The sequence below is a fragment of the Eurypyga helias genome, unplaced genomic scaffold (assembly GCF_000690775.1).
Source record: "Eurypyga helias isolate BGI_N326 unplaced genomic scaffold, ASM69077v1 scaffold266, whole genome shotgun sequence".
In the NCBI taxonomy this organism is placed as follows: Eukaryota; Metazoa; Chordata; class Aves; order Eurypygiformes; family Eurypygidae; genus Eurypyga; species Eurypyga helias.
In genome coordinates, this window is record NW_010255809.1 from 18257 (window position 1) to 36549 (window position 18293).

The window sequence follows — 18293 nt, forward strand, 5'->3', positions numbered from 1 at the left end:
GTTTTGTACTTGTTTCTCATGGCTGTTGGGGTCACTTCAGTATATACTGCCATAGCTTCCTAGCTTATGCACAGATCTGTTAAGAGGTGCATTTTAAACTGAGTTATTAGCAAAGATTGGAAGGGAAAATAAAATGTGCAGAATATGTGTATAGAGCAAATATGTGTAGGGAAAAGCTGAAACCTTCCTATTGAAATATTTCCTAGTGTTGAAATGCCTGAATTGTGATAATCATGTAAAACCAATGCTAAAAAAACGCCCAAAACCACAAACAAACAAAACAACATTTAATGGTTTTGTATGGTCTTTTATGGCAGCCAAATCGATATAGCTGTTACGCATACAATTATTTGAGAGAGGGAGGTGGGTTCCAAAATCAAGTTTTCTGACGTGAAATATTTCCTAGTGTTGAAATGCCTGAATTGTGATAATCATGTAAAACCAATGCTAAAAAAACGCCCAAAACCACAAACAAACAAAACAACATTTAATGGTTTTGTATGGTCTTTTATGGCAGCCAAATCGATATAGCTGTTACGCATACAATTATTTGAGAGAGGGAGGTGGGTTCCAAAATCAAGTTTTCTGACGTGAGATTATTCCAGAACTAGAGCTGCCTGATTTATATTGAACAAGGCAGAATCTTCTGTACAGAATGAGTAATAGTGGTTACTGAATGCTTTTTCTGTATATGGTCTAATTCATGTTTCTTTGTAAATGGAAAGACAATCAGTAATTTCTTTATGGTGCTAATACACTGTTCATCACTGTAGTATCAGAGTACTCTGGAAATCTTTATTTGTCTTTATAGTATTCCCAAAGAGCAGCAATACTCCAGACTACAGATATGGCACTGAAGAACAGGCATCTGTTCAAAAAGTGTCCAACAGTATTGGCTGTCTAGTTAGAGATGTCAAGAATGTTCTTTCCTGTTGTTGGTGATGTTCTTTATGGGTCCAGGCTCAACTGTCTGTGATTTCAGTTGCTGTGATGATCATTTATCTCTTTACAAATTGGAGACGGCAGCTTTCTGAGTTAGGCACAACATAAAACAATGAACACAAAATCCCTTTGCATTAAGCGAGGTGACAAAGGGAGGAATGGAACAGCTTATTCCAGAGCAGCATAAAACTGCTTTATCTATGAAATCTTCTTTGTTTTCTTTTTTTATTTTTCAACTCTCACAGAAAATGAGGCAGAGATGGTGAAGGCTAGTTTCTTTTACTTTGTAACCCTGATAAATTTTCAGAACAGGCATCTTGCATAGTGAGTGTTATTAAGTTCATGTGAGAAGATATCAGACGAACATATAACTGTTATCCTAATACACTAGAAACCAAAATAAGGTTATGTAGACTTTAGTCAGCTGTAACTAGTCCCTGGAGAAGTTGAGAGTATGTTTACAAGCTGAGACCTGAAATGTGAGGATGTCGTACTGTTCAGTCTATCAGTACCTTCTGAATATATTCTGTTTATAAAAAAGCTAATAAAACTAAAAAAACACACCAAAACTGATTATTGTCTTGCATGTTCTTTTTAGAAAACTACAAGCTGAGCTGAACACCTGTAGGTTACCTAGTTTCTCATACAATTATCCTTTTCTATTTCTTCCTCATTCATGTTCTATCCCCTATCTCCTTCTAAGTTACAGTTTCAGGCCCTTTTGAGCAGGAATTTCTATTTCAGGTATTTTCTCATTGCAGGAACTCAGTGGATTCTATTAGCGGTTCTAAATCTAAATTAAAAATGTACTACGTTGCCTCATTCCCACCGCATTCATGATAAAAGCAAGGGTATGCTCAACTGACTGTTCTCTCTTTTCTTCCGTTTTGTGTATATGTTGCAGTCATGCTTTACAGCAAAATAATATTTCGTTGTCTGATGTCAAGCCTGTCAGATTCTTTGCACCTTTTAGAAGCATCCGTTTCATTAATAACGCCAGAGTATCTGTGTATTTCCATACGGGAACTGAATTAGTTTGTGTTTCATTGCCAAGCTCCACAGGCTTATGAGACAGACACAAATCTGTCGTCTAACCAATGCTTGTTTCTGCTGGGATTTTTATTCAGTATTCTTTCAAAATTAAAGATGAGTCATAGTTAATGTTCTTTACAGGTCTGACCGTTGCCTGAGAAAGAAAGATGGTGATGTGTGTAAATTGAGCAAGGCTTCTCACGAGCCAGAAAAAAATAACGTCTTCAGTTTTAGAAGACCGGAGCTGCAGATGAATGGTTTGTAGTGACCAATAATCTGGCATTTAAATGTGAATTTTGGAGAGTGTTGGCAAATTTTCTTTTTTTTCAGTCTAGTATTATGGGGAGAGCACAGATAAAACCAGCATTGCACGCAGTGTACGTGTTTCCTCAAAATACAGTTTTTTACAGATGTAATAAAGTATATCAAATAGCTGTTTTTAAATAGGAGTAAATAAAAAAGACTGTGGAGAAAGGAGTGCGAATTCTTACTTTGAAGGGAGCTATGAATTTGATTACAGCCTTATCTTAAGTAATTGTGCTATAATAATCTTTCCTCAATTATTTTAGGGAATATATTTTGGCAGCCACACACAATTAGAAAAGGAAAGAACTGTCGTGGAAGGTATCTTCTTCCATGCATTTTATTTAAGACACAACAGATATGAAGAAATACAAAGATTTTTTAAGGGTAACCCATTAAATCACTTTTTTTTTTTCTGACATAGAAAACAAGAACTATGATGAACTGGAGAAGAGGAGCAGAAACATGAACAGCACCACTCTTAGTCAGAAGGAATCGGGCTCTTTTGATTCTGAGAGAAGGAAAAGAAGATCTAGTGGCCATATTTCTGATGATTGTACTGCACACATTCCAGAAAAATCACTTCTGCTGTCTGTAAGTCGCACTTAATTTTAATGTACGTGTTGGCATACACACATGCACACACACTTTAGGAGCAGCAGCATCTAAAATAGAAGAATTGTAAGTAGGGTATCTAGGGATACTGTTATACCTGTTGGGGGAAAGTAGTTTGGTAGTGCATCAAGAAGAGGGAGTATATGCCCTTCTGTCCATAGCATCTGAGTATGCTGCTTGTAGCAGAAAGGTGGTGAGAGATGAATGGCAGTGTTTCCTTCTGACAGAGGCACACAGTGAAACAGTCTTGGCCATAAGGCATCTAGCTACTTAAGCAAAGCTTCTTTCGCAGGTGGTGTAGAACTAATTAGGGACTTTGATACAAAAATTATAAAGTGTACCTGGGGTTATTGAAATCTTGCAGATGTCCTCTTTCTGCTGCTGCCTCAGCGTATGGTACGCTTCCCTCAAGTTGTATTCTTATCTGCCATTGATTTGGGGGGGGAGAAAGAAAAAGTACTGAGGGAATCAATCAGTCAGTGTAAATCACTGTTTGTACTTTAAGCTTTTGAATACTGTAAAGGTATCTCTAACTTTCTGATTAAAACCCCACTGAAGCAGGTAGTTGCTGAGTCGTGTTCAGCCCGTTGACCAAGCCACACATGAGCAGAGTAATGACAGCCACTGGTGCTTGCTCTTTCTGTGTCGGACAGGGAGAGATCTGCTGAAAACATCAGAAATTGTTTCATGTTCGGTTTGAAGGGAGGGTCACAGCAGACTTTTAAAGAGTTGTCCCACATACCTTTATATGTAATAACCTTTGGAATACGAGGAGGGAGAAATTGCCCTGACTTGAGCTCTAAATGCAGCTGCATTAAGCCATCATCATTTTGTCTAGCACTTAGCTAAGTCTTAGTGGTCACGTCATAGAAATGTCAAAAAATAAACATATATCCTGCCTCTGATTCCTGTTTTCTAGAAGGAGCAGAGATCGAGTGCAGCTCGGTCTCGACGCAGAACACCCTGTGAGGATGGACGAAGTCATAGATCTAATCCAGTTCTGGTGCCAGATTGTGTTCCACAGCCATTAGAGAGAGACTGTAAAGACAATTCAACCCACAACCACTTAAGGCCTGCTCACAGCTGCACAGAGCAATCTAACTCACAGTCTCCTCCCAGAAATTTGTCAGAGAAGCAGCTGTCTGCCACCAGCGAGGATGCGATTTCACCACGAATTAGCACCATCAGGAAATTGAAGATGGACGCGTCACAGTACCTGAGCAAGCTGCGGAACAGAATCTGCAGGGGTGATCGGCAGCTTGGTTTAGTTGACCCAAGTACGTAGTGTGTCTGTGCTGCTGCTGATTGCTGCTGGTGTGCTGAGGTGCAAGGAGAACTCAGGCATGACTGACGCCATGTACAGAACAAAATGTTGAAGACAGGGATCATGTTGTTAGTAATGCATTGTGCAGGTTAGAGGGCAGTGCTTCGTGCCAGTGTCCTCTACTGGAGTGAGAGGGTCTTGTGCTTGGGAAGCAGGATGGACGGAAGGAATCTCAAATTCTAATTCTTACTTTGCAGCTGATTCTGTGGCTATGGAAAATCAAGCCTGAACTTTTTGATGGTGCTTAGACTGAGAAAAAAATACTCTCGCCTTTGAAGCAGCAGTGTTGTGCTCTGCTTTTTAAATAGTCAAATATTATTTTGAGGATCTTGGGTAAAAAATGTTTATAAAGACACAAAGCAGTACTTGTAGCATGCCTTGCATGCAGACCTTGACTGGTTTGGGCAATGTACTTTGACATTACATACTGCAAGAGAGAATTCTTTGCTCATCTGAAATCCACAATGCATTATATCTTTTCAAGCCTGCATCTTGCAGTATACTTGTTTTTTCCTCTTTAGTTGTCCTTTCCAGTGATGATGAAGATGGATCTTCTGAACCAAAATGCGCAGGGCTGCCGCAGGATAACATCACTGCCAACAAAGAAACAGACCAACAGGCTGACTTCTGTTTCTCAGCAAACCGGTTGGAAGAGAAGATGGAAGGTCACACAGAGCAGGTAGTCCAGAGTCTGGCCTGTGTATTGTTATGCCAACTCTATATTTTTCAAGTGGGTTTTTTTTTTTCCTTGTTTTTTAGAAAAAAGTGAAATGCTTAGAGCAGTTATGATTAGTCCCAGCAACAAGCAGTAGCTGCAGTAATTTATTTCACAGCTAGAGTTCTGGACAGTCTTTAGAGAAGGTCTGTGGCTCTGAAGCTTGAGTGTTTTTGCAACATACATTGTATTTCATATTTTGAAATTAAACATTTGGAAGTCTATAATATTACAAAAGAGGATGGTTCAAATAGTAATATGAGCTATTGGGGAACATGGTGAAGATATGTCTGTGAAAAGTTGTGGGTTTTTTTCTCCACGTGGTGTTTTGTATTGACCATAGTTCAAGTCAGTAGTTTCTTCTTGTTGTCCAGTCCTCTGTTGTAATTAAGTGCATGGTGAATTTCAAGTATCTTCGTTGGCAGCAGAGAGAAAGGTTGTTTCCTATGTGGCTAGCAGTGGAATTTGAACCAACAACTAGCCATAAAGGTTGTTGCGCCATTTTAGACTTGATTAGGCTTGCTTTGACCCAGATTTGAGTTTGCTCTGTAATCCTGAAACAAGTCAGAAGAGTCATTGCTGCCTCTTCTCACAGATGCACCATTTTTATTTAAGCATTGAATTGGATTCTGTACTTTTGATAACAAGAGAGAGGTGTTTTTTGTTGCTCTGTTGTTTGGGTTTTTACTTGGCTCTAGATTAATGAAGAGCACAGGTTATGACTTGGCAATGGGAACTTTAGAAGTGGAGTTAAGATACTGTTAGGCCCTTAAGGACAGTTTCAGTAATGATTTTAATACATTTACAGCTTTTTAGTATGTGATTCTTGTATGCAAGTTGAGAATTTGTGGAATAAATTCTTACAAACATAAAGAGAAAATTCCTAAAGTTACAGAAGGGGAGTCTGTCATTTAAATCCCTGTAGTAAATATACTCTTTTTTTTCCAGTTTTTAACAGAGGCAGTTGAAGATAAATGTCCTACCAGCTTACCTTCTGGAAGCACACCTAGAAGACAGATGAACCCAGGATTGGCTGTTGAATTTGATAGTCTATACATTGGGAAATTTAAATGGCTATCAACAGGTCCTGCTATGGTAAGTTGTTCTATTGTGGTGATATTTTGAGACTGTTTAAAAATTAAAATTCTGGTCAAACAAAGTTGGTGGTACTTAGGGTTGAAGCACTGAGTTTGGTGGTTGTTTTGGCTAAACAATGGAGTGTGTACTCCGTTACCTCCTATGTTTGCATTGCTGTCAGTAGAAGAGTGAACTGAGATTTTCTGTGGCCCCAGTTTTCAGATGTAAAGGTTCTGTATAAATGCTCTACTGGAAGAGAAAGCTGAGGAAGCTTTTAATGAATTCTAGCGGAAAATGATGACCATGTTAGAGTTAATGTCACTTGAAATAAACACCAATTACTTTTCTCTGAAACAGTACAGATATTAGAATGAAGTAATCCATAGCGATCAGAGTTCAGATATATGCTGTGTACTAGTCTTCCCTTTTAAACAGAAAATGGCTTGTTTTGTAGCTTGAAAGAGCATAAGAACAACACGAAAAGCATTAGTACATGGGCAATGTGCTACTCACAGGGTGTTGAAGTGAAGGTGTACTTCAAATGCCAGCTGCAGGGGTTCCAACAGAGCTTTGACCAGGCTCACTCTATGTATTGGGACTGAAAGGTAAATGTTTGAAGGCGTATATACTTCTTTTGCTTACAGTAAGACATTTTGAAATCTTGGATTGTATAGGTATTTCAGCTTTTCACAAAGCAGCAGTGCTCATGCAGTAATGAGAACATTTCATGCAAATCTCCTAAATCAATATGCCAGCATCATTTGAGGGATGAGTTGAAATATTTTTAGAAACAATGCTTTTGGGTGGAAAGTGAAATTTTTTCTTGGAAAAAAACGACTTTGTGCTTACATGGTAACGTAAGAGAAACCTCTTCACTCAATGTACGTGACAACCCTCTGTCAAAGTGACAATAAAGCTTTCTTTGTTTAGCCAAGTCTTTTTAACATAACAGCAGTGTAAGTGGAAACTTCAAAGGCCTTTAATTCAAAGATTAATGTAAATAGCAAGGTAACACCCCAGTGCTGGGCTGTTTATGTAGTGTCCTTAAGTCAAGTAGTGCAGCTGACAGTCTTTGTCATGGGGTGCTTCTACATAAACTCCATTTGTTCCAAGTGTTCATCTTTTTTTTTTTTTTTTTTTTTTTTTTTTTGTGTTGTCTTAAGGAGCCTGTAGGCAGCTGTGCAACTTTCTACTTATTTCTCAGTGCTGAGCACCTCTGGGAGTCAGTTTGCTGTCATTTACATTCTGCAGTATATACTTGAGGAGTGTTGTTTTAGGTGAAATAGGCAATATTAAGTCTCAAATTAGGCATATTTGACTTGGCAGTGTTAGGTTAATGTTGGAGTTGTGGATGCCCCATCCCTGGCTGTCTTCAAGGCCAGGCTGGACGAGGCTCTGAGCAACCTGGTCTAGTGGAAGGTGTCCCTGCCCATGGCAGGGAGGTTGGAACTAGCTGAGGTCCCTTCTCAACCCAAACCATTCTATAGTTCTGTGCTCTTAAGGGTCTGTTCCAGCGTAAATGGTTCTATGATACTGTTTTCAGTTTATTTGGCTATAAGCAAAGAAAGATGTGCAGATAATTAAAAATTCTTACTTTCTTCTAATGAATTTGTAAAAAGCAAACTAATTTATATTTTTTAAAACTTATTTCAGTTTAAAATGAAGTATATTAGGATCCCACTTCAGGGTAAGAAAATCTTTTTTTGTTAGCCTTCTCTTAACTGTATCTTTAAAGCATTGCATTAAAATACTTGGTATATATTTAGATTGTTAATAATTTCTAATATTATTTGCTTTCAGAGTCATTAAATAATGTATAAAACTTCATTTTTCAATAAATAAAAGTATTGGTGTCTATAGTGTAAGCATTAATAACAGCGTCTTAGACTTTTAAGGTGAACTTGTCGTTTTAATGGCCTTGCCTCCTGAATTCATGCATATATTAAGTGTTGAACTATAGTAAATATGACTGTGCATGTTTTTGAGGTGGAACATTAATCTTTTCAGATTAGTGTTTTAGACCCGTGGGTTTATTAAAGAAATATGTATGAGTAGACTGAAGGAGAGAGTGGTATAACTGTAAATTTGCACTCTGTCTATTTTCCAAAAATGATGTGTGGTTTCTATATCTCCTAGGAGAAGGTTTGTGGGCAGTTCTGAATTGGATTGACTAAATTCAAATAAGAGTTCAAGATTTGCAGTATTCCCCTCTGTATTTGTAGGCACTAACTGTCGTTATTCTGAGCAAAAATACTTCGTTATTTTTGTCATGAAGAATCCTGCCTTTAGATATGTGGCTTTTGGTGTTACTGTTTCGTAACTTTATTTTACATAGCTTAATATAACTGATTTAAGTATGACATTCTCAACACATTTTATGTAACGCCATGAATAAAATCTACAAGTGCTATTTTAATACACTCTGATCATACTTATGTCCTAGTCTTACCTGTTACAGTAATTACTTTACCCATGGCTGTGAAAAATATGGTTATTTTCAATTCTGTTTTCTACAGTGGCTCTTAATAAGAATATTAAGCTGACAGTGGATACTCTGAATCTGAGAAGGTTTGGCTTGTGGAAAAGTGATGGTGGCTGTTCTTCAACAACGATCATTTTCCTCTGGTTGTCTGTGGATTACTTAGAACAGATTGAAACCCAGTTAGGGAAGTTGGTTATCAGCAAGCCGTGTGAGTAATCTCTTTCCTCAAATGCAATGAATAGGTCAATATATGGTATCAACAAAGGGGTTATTTTGCAGGTGTGCTTCTGGAATACTGAGGAAAGCCTGTGGCTTTAAAAAGAGAAGTTGGTCATTTTTGCTCTTCTAAAATGCCTCGCTATACTTGTGTTATGATTTAACCTCAGCTAGCAAAATACTATGAAGCTGCTCTCACCCCTCCCTCCCTTCCCCCCCAACCCCTTCCAGTGGAGGAAGAGAATCGGAGGAAAAAGACAAGGAAGCTTGTAAAATTGAGATAAGAACTATTTACTAATTGAATATAAATGAATAATATATGTAACTGAATATATAAAAATACTACTACTACTAAGTAATTAAAATAATAGAAAATAAAACATCATACAGTTGTTCACCACCCGCTGATTGATACACAGCCAGGTCCCGAGTAGTGAGAGTCAGAGCCAGAGAACCCGAGAGTGATTGCAGCAGAGCCTGAGTGAACCCTATCAGCAACAGCACCACTAGGAAGGCTAACAGACCCACCAGCTCACTCACGAATGAGCCAGCAAAGGAGTTAAGGAGCTAATGGAAGAGTTAAGGAGCCAACAAAGGAGTTAGCAAAGGATCAAGAAGAGTGTAATAGCCCCCGAGCCCACTCCCTGCTTAAATACCAAGCATGACGTACTATGGAATGAAATACTTCCTTGGTCAGTTTGGGTCAGGTGCCTGAACTGTGTGTCCCCTACACCGCCTGTAGCCAGACAGCGAGAGCTGGGAATGCAGCTGCAGTATCAGAAGCGGAGAAAGACCTTGAATCTGGTGCAGGCACTCCCCAGCACCAGCTAAAAAGACACCTTATCAGTGCTTTTCGTCAGGGTAAATCCAGAAACCTACCTTCATACCAGCCACTGGGAAGAAAGTTAATTCCTTTCTGGCTAAAACCAGCAGAACTTGTATTTGGAAGAAAAATCTAACATAATGTGGTTCAAACCCACTGCTACTTTTTGAAAAGACCTTGCAACACAGTTAGTATAACCTGTGTGAGGAGGCCTTCTAAAACTACGCTTGTGTATAAAGTATCTCTCGCTTTAAAATAAATGGGATATTTGAAGTGTCCTTACTTTTGAGTAATGCTGATGCTAGATGAAAGTCTTGGCACGTAAAGGTTGATTTGATGTTTGCCAAGACTGCATTGGGCCATTGCATTACTGGTAGAGAAAGTTTCCATTAAAGGCCAAATGGGCTTTTTACTGTATAGGGTCTTACGGACTGACTCGATTTGTTTTTCTGGCATGAAGCTCTGTAAAACTGAATGTAACTTTTGGTCAGATACTCAGTGGCACAATCACACAAGCTTTTTAACATTACCAAAGTCATAGCAAAATGACGTCTAACAAAATGATGATGTCACAGTTGCCTGTGTGAAATTTAACAGTATGCTGTATGAAGAAAAATCCTAAGTAATGTTAAATTCACATAAGGAGCACAGGTAGGTTGAAGTGAGCCACTGAGTGAAATTTTAGCAGTGAGTTACTTTTACTTGTTACAAGTTTATCAAAGTTACTGGTAGCTTCTGTAGACACAGCTGCCAGTGAAATGAGTGGAATCTGAGCATGAAGCTGTGAAGCACTTTTTAATTGTAGGTTTATTTACCTTGAATTACGTTCTTGCTGTAGGAGAGGCCTTCGGAAGTTGTCATGAAATTTCCATGCTTGAATGTTTATGCCTATGTAGTAATGCAGTATTTTGAAATATTGGTAGAGACTTGTTGCAACAAATCAGTGATGGTTTTACAGATTGTGGAAATGGTTGCTATGATTCTGCTTTGCTGCCTTAGTGTGTTAATATTGGAAGAAAATATATTGTGCTGCATCTGGCAGCCTGAGAGGGGTGAGGCTGCTGCAGCTCTACGTGCCGAGGTCCAACCAGTAGCAAGACTGGAGATGTAGGGCGCACATATATTCCACGTTGCTGGCCACAGATGACACATAACACACATACAAACACAGACAGCACCAGCAGCTTCGTCCTGCTCTCCTCTCTGGCTGAACAGGATGGAGGCTCACTAGTGAGAAAATGCATGCATGTATGTATATATGTGTGTATATATGCCCACACAAAGTGGATCCTTCTGTCAGCTGGGCTCAGGTGCTCAGTCTGCCCTGTTGCAGGCCCTGGACATAGTAGCTGCCAAGGCCACTGTCGTTGCTGGTACAGACTGTCATATGCATGCAGACAAGTGAACTGGCTGTACTATATTTAGATGCAACTCGACCTTTTTATGCCCATAGCCCTATATTTTCCCCACACTGGTTCCTCCCCAGATCACCTAAAAGCCTTTTTTTGCCTTTCTTTGGTTCTTCCATGAAACATCCCATATAGTAAGCCCTGTGCAATCCCCAAATGCTTTTCCCCTGCATCCCATCATGTGTGCCGTACATCTCTGCACCAAGCCCCACTCCCCTCGGTCCAAAAGGTGCTCTGGCATGGACTTATCTGGATGGGTTTCAGGCCGTCCTGGTACAGCCCTGGGAAGAGTCCAGACCGGGTGTCCCTTCCTCCCAGTCCTTAATAAAGGTTCTTGCCTGCCAGCGTGTCCCTGTGCTCCTCTGGGCATGTGGAGGTGGGCCTTTGAGGGGTTGATGGCCATTCTGATGAACCTGGCAGGGTGTTATTTAGGTTTTTCCTCCTGCTGTTGCCTCTTTGTGCTCCTTTGGGCATGCAGACAAGTTTTTTATCATATAACCTAATAGTTAATACTATCCATTCTCTTCTTTTTCCAGCCAAATCTAGTGAATTTGTATTTCTTGAACTGTCACAACCACTCACAGAATGGGAAGAAGACAGGCTGACTGAATTGATTACAGATGTGAGCAAGAGGAACAGAGCACCAGATCTCCATGACTTTTTGTCTCTGAAGCAAGCGTTACCCTTGTTTAAGGACCTCTCTCCTGAAGAGAGCTCTTTTATGAGTTACAGTAAGGATCTACTAAAGCAATACACGCCAAAAGAGGACACCGCAGATGCTCATGAACCTGCAGTTCAGGTTAGTGAGTAGCTGTTGCTTCATTTGTCACCATGTGTTGGCATTCACATATTCTACTGAATTTCAGATCAGCCAGTTGAAGGAAATAAATTCTTTCTTAATCCATAGGTCAAAAAGTCATGTTATTTCTCTCTCAGAATGGGGCAGGATTTGTAGGAAACTAGATTATGTCTGCGGAGGGACAGTGTGTAGACCTCATCAGTAAGTGGCTGATAGTCCTGAAGCTTTAGCTTGACTCATGGTTGTGTATGCCTAGAACCAGAGGGATTTCCTGCCTCTGGGGTGTCTCCAGGGCGGCAGGTTGGGAGTTAAGTAATGAGTGATGGAGCCCTTTCCCAGTTGAACTGGAAGTGAAGGGGTCCAGCACAGGAAGAGCTGTGGATCTCACTTGTTCCAGACATCTCTAGATGTTCTTGTGGGGGCTGCACCCCTTGAAATGCTACATGATTCCAAAGGCTGCTGGGGAGATGGGGCTGTGCAAGTTAATGTGTTAATACACCTCCCTCTGAGTAGTAAATGTCTAAACCCAACCCCATATCATTGTCACTTCAGAAATTGTTTGTTGCCATCAGTAAAAAGCACAGAGACCAGTCTGTCTGTGAAACTGGGAACTGAAAAATTGAGCCAGCCAGTTCAAATCTATGTCAATTTTTGAGGCAAATTGTTCAGACCTAGATTTTCAAAGCTTCCAAGCAGACAGAGCCTCTAGTAAGACAGTCTGATACTTGTCTCCATCCTTTCAGGTCCTCTTTTCCAAAACCCTTTCTGTGTCAGTTGGCTGAATAATGCTTGAACAGCTTTAGAGAGAGGTGATGAACGGATGAAGACGTTGTCATTTTAAGAGGGACGTAACTTTTTTATTGACTGAGCAGTACCACATTTGCCTAAATACTGATGCTTACATTTCTGCTCTCCAGCAAGATTCCTTTTTAGTGATTCAGGGTACTCCTGTGGGCTTCAGGCTTGTATTTCTTGTGTTCTGTTTTACATATCCAGCTGTGTAATGCTTTTTACTATTACTGTTGTTTGTTTTTTTTTCTGGTAGGAATCAAAACCAAAAGTGGCCAGGCCCAGTTATGCCCTTGCAAATAAGCAGAATAGTGGTTGCTATTCTATCTCTCTGTCCTCTGCACTGAATGAAGAATGGAAAGAAGTAAGAGAAACTGGAGCAGTTAAGAAGTAAGTATATTCCATATAAATGCAAAGGTGAAAATAAAACAAATTGAGTAAACAAATTGCTGGAACAGAAGCATTTTCTAGTTGATTTGAAAGTTCCCATGAAAGATGTGCTAGAAATCTGTAGTATCACCAAGTATGAATGTAGTTACTCCTGTTTCCATCCTAATAGTTAGCAGACAAAATGGGTGTGTTACAGGATGAGAGAAAATCTCACAGAAATTAGACAATACCTGAATTGCGACTACAGGCTTTCAGGTAGCTTGTAGTCATGAATGCATCAATGGGAGGGTAGGGACCTCATGGCCTTTGTGAGTGTCTGCCTAAGTCTGTATCACAGCAAAACTACTGCTAACTTAAGCTGAACCTTTTTTTAATCTGAACAATGTTTTCCTTCACTGTTCTGTCACGCTCCATCTGGTTGTAACTAGGTTGTCATACAACTTACTAGTTAGTACAGGAGCTTGGTTAACAAAAGACATAAGAAATGAGAATGCACAAGTGTGATGCAGTGAGATACCACAGGAGCGCTCACGTACCTCAGTTCTGTCTGCATGAGCCTGTGCGTCCTCTTACTTGTAGTATGGCAAGCATGAGTGAAGTAAACCACTCTTAAGAGCTCTTGCCTTTTGCCATCACTGTTTTTGCTGACAGTGTAGCAGTTGGTTTAGTTTCTGCAACAGCAAAAATACTCAGTTCATGGTTCCAGTTAAGTAATATGGTTGTTAATCTAGAACTTTTCAAATACATTTTAAATACTCATGTTAGAAGTAACTTTGGCAGTTTCAAACAGCTTACAGTACATGTGCTGCATGGTGTGTAAACCCAAGTTTCCCGTTAGATGTGGGAGTCCTTATTGGAGTCTTTATGAATAGAAAATGCCTGTCCGTTCATACCATTTAACACCATGTCCCCTAGTATTTCTTCACTTTTTATATACCCAGTTCTCAATTACTTTCATCAAAAATAGAAAAACACGATGAAGGTACAAAATCTCCTTTTCAAAGGTTTTCTCAAAATTTCAGGGTGCAGTAGGGTGCATGGGGTTTTTTTCTGTTAACAGTTAACTCTTGGAGGAAGAAATGGTCAGGGACTTCTGAGTTGGTCAACAGTTTTGCAAACAACCACTTTTAACATGTTTTGTAGAAAATCGTCTACATGTGGGACAGCCAGAAGAACATCATGTAAAACACAGTTTGTCACTGTTACAACATTATTTGTGTTTTCTAGTTTAATTGTTTATCCACCTCCACCTGCAAAAGGAGGACTGGGAGTCACAAGAGAAGACCTAGAGTGCTTAGAATTTGGAGAATTTCTCAATGATGTCATCATTGATTTCTACCTTAAGTAAGTAGTCACAGCCTTAATTGTACTGTTCTTTCTGGGACCTGGCCTGGATATGAATGTTACTGTGAATGTTGGTCACTAAATATGATGGCAACAATTTTGGAAGTAAGAGCATGATGAATTTGTGAACTGGGATTTTTTTGAAAGCTTTTATGTATTCTCAACAATTTATTTTGTTTCGATTTCATTCTTCTTGTCCCTCTAAAGAGCTGTGATGTAATCCAGACAGAATAGCTGGGGGGAAAAAAGCGTTCTGGTGACTTCACAGAAGAGAAAGCGCTGAGTGGTTTTAGGCAGGTAGTTGAACAAAGTAGAAGGTCTGTACTAGGTAGTTTATTTACTGAGTGGAGTATCCTCTGCTCTTCTGTGCAAGAGTTCAGGAATTATTCTGATGAGCCAGCATTTCCTAAAGATGAGGTTTATTTTCCCTGTGCTGACAAGCCTAAACAGAATCCCGATTTTTTTTTTGAAGGTTGTCTGCAGGAATTCCATTTTGCTTAGCATCCAGCATGGCTGTGGTAACTGCGAGGAATAGGAAGCCAGTTAAAATTTCTTGTCTAGAGGTGTGGGAAAGGAAGTGTGTAACAGAGTGTTTCAGTGTGATTTTAAAGCAAAGCCACCTGTAATTTGCTCTAGACTAGAAAAAATCATGCAGCATGGTCCTCTCAGTAGCTGTAGCTTCATCTTGCCAGAAAAGGAAGATTTGATTAAAGGATTTTAACGCAATCCTTGCAGAAACCCCTCTGCTCTTTAAATTTGTTAGAACTTCCCACACTTTCAGTTTTCACTGTGTTGCAAGCTATGTCATGTATGACTTGTGTTGCCCAAGTCATCGGTTGAAGCTGGGGGCACCTTGTGTGGGATGACTGCAGCTACAAGAGCTTTGGCCTTCTAGGATGATAGAAGCTGATGTTTATACTAGAATAATCAACAGTAAGATCATACAGAATGAGTACCTGTAGAATATTTTAACTTTCACATGCATATCCTCTAGAAGTAAAATGGACAATTGTTAGCACTCAACTGCTTTTTTTATATGCAGTCCATAGGCTTATACTTGGTTAGGTTTTCAAGCCTGTCTTAATTGTGAGGACTAGAAAAATAACTGTCAAAATAAACTGAGAAGCATTAATACTGGAGGACAAATGTGAGCTAAAACCCCAACTGTGTTCTTAGTAGCTCTTGGCTGTTACATACTCTGATGCTGTCCACCCACATGCATATTGAAAATAGAGTAGAGAGAAAAGTTTTTGGCGTGATTAGTGGCTGAGAAGGCAACTGAGAGCAAGCATAACCTGAGTAGGAGGCATTAAAATGTTCTTTTTTTTGATCTGTAATGGTACTTTCTAGAAAAGGAAGGTAATAAGTTCTTTTTCCTTCGGTAGATACCTGTTGTTGGAGAAGGCGCCAAAACATCTTGCTGATCGCACACATATTTTTAGCAGTTTCTTCTATAAGTGCCTGACCAGGACAGAAAAAAACTCCGAGGGGGATCTCAAAGTTTCGTAAGTTCATTTTAGATGCCATTATGACCAGAAATAAGCTGTCTGTCAATGCCACTTGGAAGTTCTGCAGACCATCCCCATCTGCATGTGATTCATACTGAATATGGATGAAGATGTTATTGGCTTTCCCCAACTTTATCTGATTTTTTACTTCAGACAATTATTCATGTGTTTTGATCTTTTAATTATAAACTCAATTTTGCAAGGTAGGCATAATTTTGAGAAATTGCACTTCTAAAATATTTTTACATTTACCACATTTAATTTTACATACTGGTAATAAATTATTTTCCAAATTGTTAGTAAGAACATTTTCTTATGTACCATGTTTATGCATTTGTGTTTTCACACTTAACCACACTGGAATTGGACAGTTTCCCAAAAAGGTATTAAGAGCTCAAGAACCTTTATCACTTTGTGTTTCCAGCTAACACTGTATAAAGAGTAGGACCATGCCTAGGGTGTTTTCTTTTCCTTCTCAGCACTGATGTTTGGAGCTTGCCCTTACAGTGATGATCTCCAAGCAACTTTCATTCCGTTTTCATCATTCAGCTTGTTGAAGGTGTTTTAATTTTTCTCTGAAGTGATTCTTTTTCAATTATCCATGAAGTCCCCAGGTTTTTCATTCTGCTGGCAAACGGGGCCAAACAAGGCACAAAGATGTGTGCCATCTTGTCTGTAATACAGTCACTGCTGGGTGAAAGCTGTGTTAAAGGAAAAATATGCACCTTCTGTAATATTTTCAATGATGTTTCAGAAATTCAGGGAACTGTGCTTGAGATAATGTCTTCCATCATTTTACTGTCTTCGGACCCAGAATGTTCTGAGGTGGAGACAAAATTATCCATGTAAAGAATGATGTTGTGCCTTGATCTGATTCCTTTTACAAGGCTGGACTGTCCATAATTTTCTTGAGGAACTAGAATTCCATTCCCCATATTTCAAGGACTGTAGCTGCTCCTGATCAGGACATAGCGTTGGAAATTCTAGTTTTGTGTTTGGGTTTAGATGCTTAGGTGATTACAGATAGTTTGGGTTTTGTTTGCTTCTGTGGGTTTTTTTGGATAAATGGATAGTGGAAAGTTGGGCTCTGTACTGTTATCAATGAAACTGATCTCAACTAACATAGCTACTTAACTTCAAGACCCGTTGCTTCTCTTAATCACACTGCTTAGGCAGTAGATTGAGCCAGCTCCTCGATCTGCTGGTTGGTTCAGATGGTTCAGAAACGGGTTGTTAGTCACTTGGGCTTAATGGTGTACTGATTTTTTTTTTTTTCCCTCTGTCGTGGAAATTTCAAGCGTAAATGAAAACACCGTTGAGGGATTGGGAAGGTGTAGGAGTACTAATCCCTCTAACTTGCTTTAACGAAAACCAAATCTGAACAACAGTTGTCGTTTGGTTTCTGCAGGGAGGCACAGAGAAGACATAGAAGAGTGAGAACATGGACTCGTCATATAAACATCTTCAGTAAAGATTATATCTTTGTGCCTGTGAATGAGGAGTAAGTCTAAGACACCTTTTCTGATATTTAAAGATTTAAATATGTGAATATTCTAGTGATAGAAAGATTTATGACTATGAGCTTAGATTGTTGGAAATTAATATGTTAGATGTTGAAGAAATAACAGATGTGGAATGAGTAATTTCTAAGTCTCTTCAAAAGTTAACTTTTTATTTAGTTGCCTTGAGTAAACTTTGCATCTTTCTTTTATGTTTTACTGAAAATTACTTTCATGTATTTTTCAAAATAATTTGTGTGTCATTATAATGATTCCTGTGCACTTAAGTGCACTTCTCTTCTGTGAAGAAATCACAGCAGCATGTAGTGTTAATGGATCAGGAGTAGTACTTCCATGGTCTGTGCCTTGGCCTGGTTGAATAACTGACCTGCACATGGAAACCTCAGTAAAAGTGAAAGGTCGTTGAGAGTTACCTATGCCAAGCAGCTGCAGAAAGAGATAAGGCTGGAGGCATGCCATACCCTCAGCTATATTCAAAACTGGGATCACCATCACAGATTATTTTATTCCTTTTTCTTATACAGTTTTGACGTTTTTTCCCCCCCCTCTCCCCACTGCTGGGCAGGTCTCATTGGTACATTGCAGTTATCTGTTTTCCTTGGTTAGAAGAACCTGTGTATGAGGAGTGTCCCCATCAGAGTTCATTATATCAACAGCCTCAGCAGTCTCCGCTTTGGTCAGAGAGCAAGAACATGGTTGGATCAGTGTTGGCCTTTACTGGTAACTGCAGGGATGAAGAAGAAATGGATGCAAACACAAGGTTGTTCTCAGAAGGTAGGTAGTCTAGGAGAAAATTATGTCAAGCCATATAGAGCTCTAACAGCGTCTTAATCCTTGAAGGAGAGAGATGATTTGGTGGCCTTCTGTGATGGGGTTACAGTGTTGGTGGATAAGGGAAGAGTAATTGATGTCATCTGCCTGGACTTGTGCAAAACATTTGACACTGTCCCACATGTGTCCTTGTCTTTAAACTGGAGACACATGGATTTGATGGATGGACCATAG

General features: G+C 39.4%; 1 protein-coding gene across 1 annotated transcript in view; it reads left to right on the forward strand.

The window, feature by feature from the left end:
* Positions 1 to 18062, forward strand: part of SENP7 (SUMO1/sentrin specific peptidase 7) — a gene marked incomplete at its 3' end in the record, with an annotated part of 35117 nt that extends 17055 nt beyond the window's left edge. The window contains exons 6-18 of the mRNA XM_010153410.1: positions 2116 to 2231; positions 2702 to 2871; positions 3812 to 4169; positions 4738 to 4895; positions 5880 to 6026; positions 7662 to 7695; positions 8525 to 8698; positions 11475 to 11737; positions 12783 to 12916; positions 14144 to 14260; positions 15646 to 15765; positions 17177 to 17269; positions 17854 to 18062. Coding sequence (XP_010151712.1) covers positions 2116 to 2231; positions 2702 to 2871; positions 3812 to 4169; positions 4738 to 4895; positions 5880 to 6026; positions 7662 to 7695; positions 8525 to 8698; positions 11475 to 11737; positions 12783 to 12916; positions 14144 to 14260; positions 15646 to 15765; positions 17177 to 17269; positions 17854 to 18062 — 2093 coding nt within the window. The remainder of the gene's footprint in view (positions 1 to 2115; positions 2232 to 2701; positions 2872 to 3811; positions 4170 to 4737; positions 4896 to 5879; positions 6027 to 7661; positions 7696 to 8524; positions 8699 to 11474; positions 11738 to 12782; positions 12917 to 14143; positions 14261 to 15645; positions 15766 to 17176; positions 17270 to 17853) is intronic.
* Between the last annotated feature and the right edge of the window lie 231 nt (positions 18063 to 18293).